Source organism: Orycteropus afer, unplaced genomic scaffold, assembly GCF_000298275.1.
Source record: "Orycteropus afer afer isolate SDZICR_OR568_19922 unplaced genomic scaffold, OryAfe1.0 scaffold00314, whole genome shotgun sequence".
NCBI lineage: Eukaryota > Metazoa > Chordata > Mammalia > Tubulidentata > Orycteropodidae > Orycteropus > Orycteropus afer.
The window spans coordinates 1,305,308-1,315,786 of record NW_006921901.1 but is presented as its reverse complement, the minus strand read 5'-3'; the positions used below and the strand labels follow the sequence as shown (position 1 = coordinate 1,315,786).

The following is a 10,479-nucleotide window of genomic DNA, read 5'->3' as shown; positions in this document are numbered from 1 at the left end:
AATCCAGAGGCAGAGCTATTTAAACTCCAAAAATCATCTATTTAAAACCATGCAACAGGAAAAAGTTTATGGTGCTGTCCCCACTTCAGCTTAAGTAATACTTATTATTTCAAAAGTAAGAAAAATGAATCAGCATTCTTTTTTTTTAGGCCCACAAAGAGTATTTCTACCATAAAATGTAGGACTAATTTAGGACTTAACTTTGAGACTAAAATAATATAATCAAAATCTCCCTATCATTCCTCAGAACTGTCAAAGAAAAGCTAATACTATTTTAACAGTTGATCAGGTTAAGTAAAGCACATGGCATACTTCACATTACCTGTCAGAACATAACTCTCGGCCCCCAACATCCCTGCTCGCTGGATTGCTTATACTGATCATAAAATTACTAGTACAATATGACTTTCCTTGTTCCTTAGTCATTATTGCCATACAAAGGACATCTATACCTCCTACTTTATAGTTGTGCCCCTCCACATTGTACACTAGTAAATATAACACCATCGACCATCACCAACATTTATTGAGCAACTACCATATGTAAGAACAGTACTACAGGATACAAAGAAATTGTATCTGTCAGGTCTTACAAACTAGCTTAAAGAAAGAAGATGCATTTAGGTGAATATACAGATAGCTCTACACTCAAAAAGAGGTTGTCTCCCCACCCCCTCACTATTATTTAATGCTTAGAGGTTTTTTAAGTGTGAAATGCCCTTCATATGGGCTGTCAATTTCCCTATCGTGAGAAAAAAGTGTTATTTAGCCAGGAACTACCCCGTAAGTACTGCCCAGGTTAGTAAGCTTGAAATATTTAGAAAAACTTACCTCATCACAGTCTCCTTCAACCATGGCATATATAGCTTTCTTAACCAAGTTAGTACCTAGAATATAGATCTGAGTATTAATGAAAGAAAATGTAATTAGTTTCTTAAAGATATCTAAATTACTATATTCACAATAAGCATAGAGATATCCAATAATGAAGTCTAACTTGAACACAGATATATAGAATGTCCTATATTAAGTGAGGAAAATTAAGATTTAAGGCAGGAGAGGTCAAAAGGACTTGCACATAGGAATATATGTCTTCTCATGAAAGACCTAACTCCTGATACGCTTTTTTCTCAGTTTTAACTATTTGCCCCACGCAGGGGTTTGTGCTATTCTGGTTGAAGATTAGAGGAAAGAGAAAAAGAAAAAGGCAAGATATGGTATAGACAGAGAAACAAGAACTCCTTGAGCTGGTGAGAACTTACTGCATACATACCCCCTGAGCCAATTTTGCCAAAGATCTTCCAAATCCCTGGACCCAGGGCACAAGTCAGCCTCAACAGAGCTACTGTGCCCAGAGTGGGCCTACGTCACTGAATCCGTTCCTATAAACCCTTGAAGGGAGCCTGGCCACAATGAAGTCTGGCACTCCCAAATGATGGCAGTGGTGTGTTTATAAATGTCTAGCAAAATGTATCCTAGTTTAGGGTCAGCTATATTTGGTACAGTGCAGAAAAAACAAACTACCCACTCTGATTCTGAAAGATAGAAATCCTTATTTTTATTAATCTCCTAATTTCCAAGCTATACATAGAAACACAAGTACATGGAGAAAATAATTATGGCTGAGGGCCAGGATGCAAACCTCAAGCCGTTTCTGCCCTCTGAACCAGTCAAACAATTGCCTAACGTTTTCCATGAGTCTTTATCAATTCTTTCTAATACATTAAAGATTCAACCTCGGTCTATATAACAAGCCCAACTTGAAAAAGTAACCTAACATATTTAGAAGTAAACTCTACCACCATAAGGAAAGTTGGTTAAACCTAACATATTAAGTAAACCTATTCATAATGATTCTTCACAACTTCCAAGGCTGTGTGAAAGTCTTAAGTTGAACAGTAACACTGTTAACAGTTCAAGAATAACTACAAATGACAAAACCACTAATAATTAAATACTGCCACAAGCACCAAATATTCTTTCATGAATACTTAGCTTGGGTACATCCCAGAATTTGACATGCTCAGACAAGTGTCGGTCTACCAGACCCTCCATCTTGAAGAGCCAGTAGATCCTAGACACTAGGACAGTGGTTCTTAATTAAGTATATATCATAGTCACCTGAGGAAGTTTGAGCCCCACCTCTGACAAGACAAACAAGACTGTCAGGAGGAGTGGCCTATGCAATCGTTTTTAAACCACTCAAATGATTCTAATGACCATTATGAACCATGAATATAAAGATTAACTTCTCAGGAAAGGAAGACCCAAGAAAGAGATAAATAAGTTGTGGAATAGTAAAAAACAATCAATTCTCCTTCCTCCTAGTCCTTCTTGAATTGCTAATATGTTTGAAAACCAGGACCAAGTAATGATAAAAATGTCTCCATAATTTTGCCTTGATTGAAGCCCACTTATCCCAATTATAGACACCTGTTTGAGGCTGGGATCAAATGCCCTGAAAATGCTATAAAAACTTCAATACTTCCTGTAGTACACAGTATAATGCAAAACAATTGTTTCTGTTTTTATTATGGTAAAATGTATTTAACAGAACACTTGCCATTTCAACTTTTTTTTTACTTGTACAGTTTCAGTGAATTAAGTTGATTTTGAATGTGATAAAAAAGTAAAAACTGTTCACCTGCTACTTATTAGACAATATCTTGAATAATTAAAACATTAATATTCTTTGTTAATTCATTTTAAGAACTCTTTGAAAATACTCTATTGAAATCACAAATGAAAATAATCTGTTCGTTCTTTCAGCAATATGATATTTTTCTTACCAATGCCATTTCTCCTGTATTTGGAATCCACAGCTAACATGGCTATATAACCTCTGCGGAACATCTTTTTGTGCATATCCAACTTGCAAACGATGGCACCTACACACTCCTCCCCTACCATTGCCTTAAAAATAAACAAACAGTTATGAAGAACACATTGCCAACAAGTACTGCACAATTACTCAGCGAAAACAGCAACCAAGCATTGCTCAGCAATTTTAACGTAGGAAGAGGTAATAGGAACTCCATGAAGGGAGCAATCAAGTGAATTTCAGAAATCTATATACCAGGACTCCTTCAAATGCTTCATTTAAAAATCTTTTACTATTCCTTAAGAGATTAATTTCTTATGCTTAGTATGAAAGGCTAGGTGAAAAAAAGATTCCCACAAAGTAAATATTCAAATATTTATACATAAGGTATTTAGGATTACAATTATTTGCAATAAAGACCAATGGATTTAAGTTTTGAGAAGAGAGGGTATATGAAAAAAAATTTTAAAGCCTTCAAACCAAACCAAATTCACTGCCATAGACTTGATTCCAACTCTTAGTGACCCCATTGGGATTCCAAGGCCACAAAACTTTATGGAAGCAGACTGCCTCATCTTTCTTCTGCAGAGCAACAGCTAGGTTCGAACCACAGACCTTCTGGTTAGCAGCCAAATGCCTTAGCCATTATACCACCAGAGTTCTTTAAGAAAAAGCCTACTCATTATGATGAGTAGCAAATAGGATCTTAAAAGCTTGCAAGCAGCCATCTAGATGCAACAATAGGTCTCTCGTCAAGAGCAAAGAAGAATGAAGAAAACCAAAGATTCATGGAAACAATTAGTCCAAGGGACTGGTACACCATGTGATCCTCAGCCTATACAGCTATGAGACCAGAAGAACTAGATGGTACCCAACTACCACTGTCAACCACTCAGAGAGGGATCTATGTAGGAGATCCTGATAGAGTGGGAGAACAATGTGGAACAAAACTCAAAATCATTTTTTAAAAAAAAAGGATCAGGTTTACTGATCTGATAGAACCTGATGGAACCACTAAAACTACGGCTCCTAGATGCCCTTCATGTATGGGACTGAACCCAATCCTCTGGCTTCCAGCCAAACAAAAGACAGGCATATGAGCTGAACATTTACATTAGATAGATAACACTCCTTGGACAGAACAATCATGGAAGAACAGAAGGGCTGTATATGCACAGGAAGACAGCTCGGGGGGGGGCAAGAGTGCAAGGGAGGGAAGGACACATGGCAGAGGTAACTGGGAAGGAAGAGGGAGGGAGCTGTTGCACTGTGGGAAATTGCAGTCAATGTCATAAGACAAAGCGTATGTGAGCTGCTGTATGGAAAATGAATTTGCTCTGTAAACTTCACCCAAATCACAATACAAATTTAAAAAAAAGAAAAAGCCTACTCATTATGATATGGCAAAACGCCGTAAGATTTGCTTATAAAAAGAGTATTACAAGTTTAAATTTAATTATAGTAACACCTTAGTGAAAGATGTAAGACATGATACTTACACATGAATGGTAGTTAGATTTTGATCAGGAAACGAAATGTGGAAATTTTTCAGAAAAAGGATTTATAAGGTATGATTAAAGGTTTTTTGTTATTAAAGTTGTATAAAGAATTCCTAATGGTCTCATTTTTAGGACACTCCTGACAGTGTGGGTCATTATCATAAAAACATAGATATAATCTATGTATTTTTTTTATTTGCTATAATCAGAGATAGCGAAACCTTTAATGTAATAATTTCACAGAGCTTTCTACTTTAATAAAAATGTACAGCTTTTCAGAATGTTAAGGTTACATGTTAAATAAATGCTAATCACTCCTTTTTTAAGATTTCCACTGTTTTTCAAAATTTCCATCACTGGTAAAAAAGTTTTAGTAATACTGTGGTCTGGTAAATATAAGCACAGCATCTCCAACTGTTCAATACTGTTCCGCACAGAATACTTGTTTGCTGTAAAGTGCCCTTATTAAAAAATATAAAAACCTCAAAGTATCTATTAATACAATTATACTTCCAGAGGAAACTCTGAACAACAAAATTAACCAGACTGGATTAAAAATGTCAATTAATAAGCAAAGTCCAATTTATACCTAACAAATATTTTAACTTAAATGTGTTGTGGCTTTGTTTCTTTTTAAACTGTGGAGGTATCTTTTAGGCAAGATAATTCTAATCCATTTCACACAAACCTAAACTAGGTCAGAAAAATCCTTTTGAAAGGACATTAAACTCAACAACCCTCACTAATTGTTTTGTTTTACCTCACATTCCAAAATTATTTTGGGTCAACAGCTTCTGAAATTTTCATTTCCATTTTTTTTCGCTCAATAAATCTAATCAGTTCTTTAAAAATTATTTTGAAAACTGAAATTTCTTTCTGTATTAAGAGCTGAAATATACACAAAAGTTCCCTGAACAGCTCTGATGACGTTTTCTGATTTGAAAATAACCCACTCAAATATCTGTGTGTATACAGGCATATACGTACACACACACCACATAAAATCAACACAGACCAAATGGTACATTTAAAAGAGCCAGAAAATCTTGGGGCTCGGCTTCTTAAGCTTAACTCACTTGAGATGGAAATGTACATGTCTATAACACAAAACTGCAGGATAGCTACACCATACAGTTAATAAAAGCCATCTAAAAAGAAGAAAAAAATTAAAACTACTAAGCACAATACACAAGGGGACAGTACTTTCAAAGCAGACAGCATTTTTAAACAAATCCATGTTCTTTGACCAAAGAGATAATAAACAAACACATCAGTTCACTCTAGATTGAACTAGGTGATTTTTTCCTAATTAAGAATCTGCAGGAGCAAAAATCAAGTTGTATATATCATTTAAAAAACAGAAGCCCAATATATACAATACACAATTATTAATAAGATGTTGATAGTGTGGAATACCAATGTTTCATTTCTTTCTGATAAACTTCTGATGAATCTACACAATAATCCCTATTGCTTGTCAATTTTTCCAAGTAAGTTTTTGCACATACATTTGGAATTCACACTACTACATGCATTCTTTTTTGTTAAGGATACCAAAACCAAAAAACAAACCCACTGCCATCGAGTTGATTCTGACCCACAGCAACCTTAAAGAACAGTGTAAAACTGCTCCATAGGGTTTCCCAGGCTGTAATCTTTACTGGAGCAGATTATCACATCTTTCTCCCACGGAGTGGTTGGTAAATTCGAACCGCCAGCCTTTTGATTAGCTGCCAAGTGCTTCACTGAAAATCCTCGGCAAGATTAAGACTTAACTGTACACGACTAAATATATATAAAACCATGAAAAATACAAATTGTATGAAATAGAGATTCCTAAATTCTAGAACACTACAAATAGGAAAACAGGAGGAAGCCGGAAAGTTAAATTTAGAATAAAAGGAAGCACTATATTAAATAGCTGGTAGTAAGTTTAAAAACAACAAAAAGGCACCAACAACTCAAAATACCATGAATTAAAGAAGGTAGAGACAGTTAAAAACAGATGAATTGACAGTGTTTCTCATTTGTACAGGACTCTACTTCCATATCTGTTACAATTATTAGGAAGAATCTTAAAACTGTCATTTTTGTTATTCAATATAGTCAAATATTGGCAATTTTGTAAGGCCAACCCAATATACTCCATTCGATCCATTACAGGTTACCCATGGAAACCAGGAACAATTTTGGAGGTTTCTAGTTTCTTGAGATTGATATTTTTAAGGACAACTGCCTCTTGATGAAACATAATTTGGTGACACAAAGATCTTGGCTAAATGGGTCAAGAGTATATCATTTTTTCAGGTTCTTACTTTGTTACCATATGCCAATTAATATATGATGATTTAAACATGTTAAATCATTTTTTAAAAACCGAAGTTGAGCTAGATTAGCTAGGATCTCTTTTGGTTCTGAAATGGTAAGGTTTTAAATAAAAACACACACTTATAGTGTTTAAAAACTAGTTTTAGGTAGCTCAAATGTATGCCAACATGAAGACCACAGTTCTAAATGGCCCACTTTTAAATTTTTTCACTGTTTTATTGTTCAATATCTCCAGATTAATACTTCCACCAACAAATCTCACAAATTAATCACTTGTGCATATCTCAATTTCTAGATATCCAGAATTTAATGTATACCTTCAACAAACTTTGGCTATTAAGGGTTAAAGTCCAAACCAGTTGGCAAATTGGGAGAGGTCTGTGTAAAATCAAGACTGAAGTTGACTAAGTTTATCAGAGTCTAAAATTGGAAGGCAAGTTGAGAAAGGCTTAGGTTAATAACAGAACTCAAAAAGTTTACTAAATATCACATACACATTACTTTCTGGCATTGACAAAAATACATATACTATTTTGATTTAAAAGATGACTGATTTGTATGCTTTTGTGTGTTATCTTAAAATGAAGTCAATCTAAATTTTTAGCAATTATAATGACATTTAACATTCACAACAGTGTTCTAAAATTACTTTCTCATAATCATTAACATAGATATCTTAGAACTTCTATTTTGATACAATGCTTAGAATCCTGGAAGAGTAGCTTTTTAGAACTTAAAATAGTTCCCACAGTTTAATCAAACATACTAAACTGAACTTTAGCAAAGTGAATACAGAAACCTACACACAGTACTGTCATTATCTACACATTATATTTTCAAATTACCACCAAGCTATAGATTCAAAAGAGATTTTTAAAGTACTGTCAAAATGTCTTGCAAGGAATTACTAAGAGCAATTAGTCAGTGGTGGCTTTTCTGCTCATATAGAAAATACTCCTTAAAAGCAAAAATTCAGTGGAAACAACTGTGATCAAAGCATGTATCTGCAATCAATATTTAAATGAAAAAGATCTCATCAAACTGAAATGGAACAATGTAATTGGGAAGAAATCAATGATATTGCCATTTCTTTCATCCTAAATTTTAAACATATTAAGTTAAAAAAAAAATGAGCTTGTTCAGTAGCTAAGTCTTTTTTAAGTGAAAAAAAAAAAAGAAAAAGGTCAATTATACCCAGTGTACATTTGAACAAGATCCCCAGTGATTTGTGATTCTCAAATACACATCAAAATCACCTGGGGATCTTAAAATACAGATTCTGAATCAGTATATCTGGGGTAGACATGTAAATTCTCAGCAGAGGGTCCAAGCAGAATGAACCAGTTGGAAGCCCTGATTATTATACCCCCACACAAGCCAGTGTTACTAATATTTAGGTTTATCAGTCTCTTAAAAAAAAAAAAAAAAGTTACGTTATTAACAATTTCAGTTTCAGGATTCTTTCAGCTACCACAACTGTTAGTAGCGCCTTCTGCAATGAAGCACCAGAAAGCAGGCTGGCTACAACTGTTAATTGTCCTGTTGAACTGAAAGCAAACAATTTCCATAATCACTCTACATGCTTGTAAGATTTAATTCTCCAACGTGACCATAGTAAGTTAACTGACAGTCATGTTCACCAAAACATGTTTGTGCATATACTCTTCCCTGATTATGGCTGTAATTGAGAGATTAGTAAGGCCTATATCCGAACAGAATCAAGTTCAAATTAAATGATTGCAAAGTGCTTTGAGGACGAGGGAGGTAATTAAAGAAGGTTAAACATGATTATAAGCTAATGTAAACAGGACACAAGACCCCCAGTGAAACATGCATCATACAGGTTTGCTGCATTTACATCAGTATTAAGTTAACCCGGACCGTGATGTCTTACCTTTAAAATAGTTCATTAAACAACTAAGAGTGTGCACAGGTAGCTTCACATAATAAATAGAACTATGAAATGCAGGATACATCCGCTGCCATGCTCTCGGCCCTCACACTCCCTGCCCTGTTCCGCCTCGATCTCTGCGGAGTTCACCCTCTTTTCATTCCATCCACTTACCAAGAAGCACAGCTGTGGCCAGTTGTGGATAAAATATCTATAGGTATAAATGGAGTAGGGTTCAGACAGATCTTTGGTGATCAGTCTCATGATATCGGGCATTTGTAACTCGGATTCATATCGGACATATCGTATCGTCCGATCCTCCCCAGGCTCAACCTCCCTGCCCGAGGGACTTCTTAAACTGCAGCCGGCAGTCAGGGACGAAGACAGCAGCTCCACCTGCTCGTCGTCTTCCTCCTCCTGCGCGGTGCCCTCGGCCAGTCCATTGCGGGTCGCGGCGGGGCTGCTCGCCGTCGCTGCCTCTGCCGGGCTGGGGAGCGCAGTTCTTGCATTACTGGGGAAGGAGTGAGGGGGACTCTCGCCCGGGTGTAGCCCGGCTCCTTTTGTTGCAGTCACTTTGGGGCCCCCGTCGGGGGTGACCGGAGTCGTGGCTGCTTCGCCCGCGCTCAGGACCTTGCTCTTGAGGGAAGCAGCCGACCCGAGGTGCCGCAGTTCGGGGCTAATTAATCCGTTGAGCTGCTGCTGCTCCTGCGGCGGCTGAGGGCAGCGAAGGCACGGATGCCTCTTGGCTGCCGCTGCCGCCGCCACCGCCTCGCCGCCTGCCGGACTCCTGCCGCCGCCGCCTTCGTGCTCTTCGTCGTCCTCCTCGTCCTCGCTGCAACAGGCGGGGGCGGCCCCCACCGGGAAGGGACAGCGGGGCTCGGCCGCCGCCGGGGCCGGAGGTGCTGGCGGTGGGAGGAGGCTGCTAGGCCCAGGCGGTACCTCCGCCATCCTAGAGGCGACACAGACCGAGAGGGGAGGCCATGAGACCCGGCCGACGAGCGCGGAGCAGAGGGGGTGGCGGGTGGGGGGCGGCGGAGGTGGGGGGAACAAAGGCAGAAACCGTCCCTCGCGGAGCTGCCCCCCTAATTCCGCGCCCCCCCCCCGCTCTTCAGCGCCGCCCAGCTGCTCAGCGGGCCATAGTCCAGTCCTCCCGGGCCCATCCGCCAGCCCTCACCCGCAGCCCCCTGGGTCCCCTCCGCGAGGCTCACCCCGCACCGGTCCCTGCCGCCGCCACCGCCTCTCCTCTTCCTCCTCGGCCGCCGCCGCCTCCTTCGCCACCGCGGCCGCCTCCACCGCCGCCAAGGCTCACACTCAGTCGCCGCCGCCGTAAAGCGCCCCGGCTGTTACCCCGGGTAAAGTTTCCTGGGCCTGGCTTTACGACACTTCCCTGCCTGCCGGCTGCCGGGGCCAAGGGAAAGGGGCGTGGAGGGAGGTGACCTGTGGAGGGGCGGGGAGAAAGGTGTCTTCTACTGGCTTCGGGGGAGGCTGCGTGCTAGTGGGTGGCGCTGTGGGGCGGGGAAGTTGCTGGGGCCCTTGGAGTCACCAGCTCTCAACCCAGTCTAGGGCTTTGGGTCTCCTCTGCCCGCGCAGCTTGACGCAAGGGCTAGGGACTACTGGGCCAAACGTGCGCTCCCTGCTCCTTGTCTGCTGCCCCTACGAAGCTGCCGCGAACCTCGTCTTCTCGGGGCCAATTGCAACTCTTAAGAAAGCTTGCCTAGGGTGCACAACGTTAAACGTTTGCCCTTACCGGAAGGCTGTAAGGAGGAGGAAATTTACCTTGGTCTGTTTAAAAATGGAGCAAATCAGGAAAGCAAATCGTAAAGGAGAGGAAGTTAAAAGCTCTGAGCTGTGAAAATACGGTGATGCCTGTTGAAATCTGGTCGTTAACAATGTGATTTAAGTTTAAGACAGTCTATGCACCCTTTGAAGCAACAGAGTGG

General features: G+C 39.6%; 1 protein-coding gene across 1 annotated transcript in view; it reads right to left on the bottom strand.

The window, feature by feature from the left end:
* Positions 1-9,487, bottom strand: part of NAA30 (N-alpha-acetyltransferase 30, NatC catalytic subunit) — a 17,444-nt gene extending 7,957 nt beyond the window's left edge. The window contains exons 1-3 of the mRNA XM_007951866.2: positions 8,714-9,487; positions 2,790-2,913; positions 832-887 (exon numbers count right to left, since the gene is read on the bottom strand). Coding sequence (XP_007950057.1) covers positions 832-887; positions 2,790-2,913; positions 8,714-9,487 — 954 coding nt within the window. The remainder of the gene's footprint in view (positions 1-831; positions 888-2,789; positions 2,914-8,713) is intronic.
* Positions 9,488-10,479: the final 992 nt, after the last annotated feature.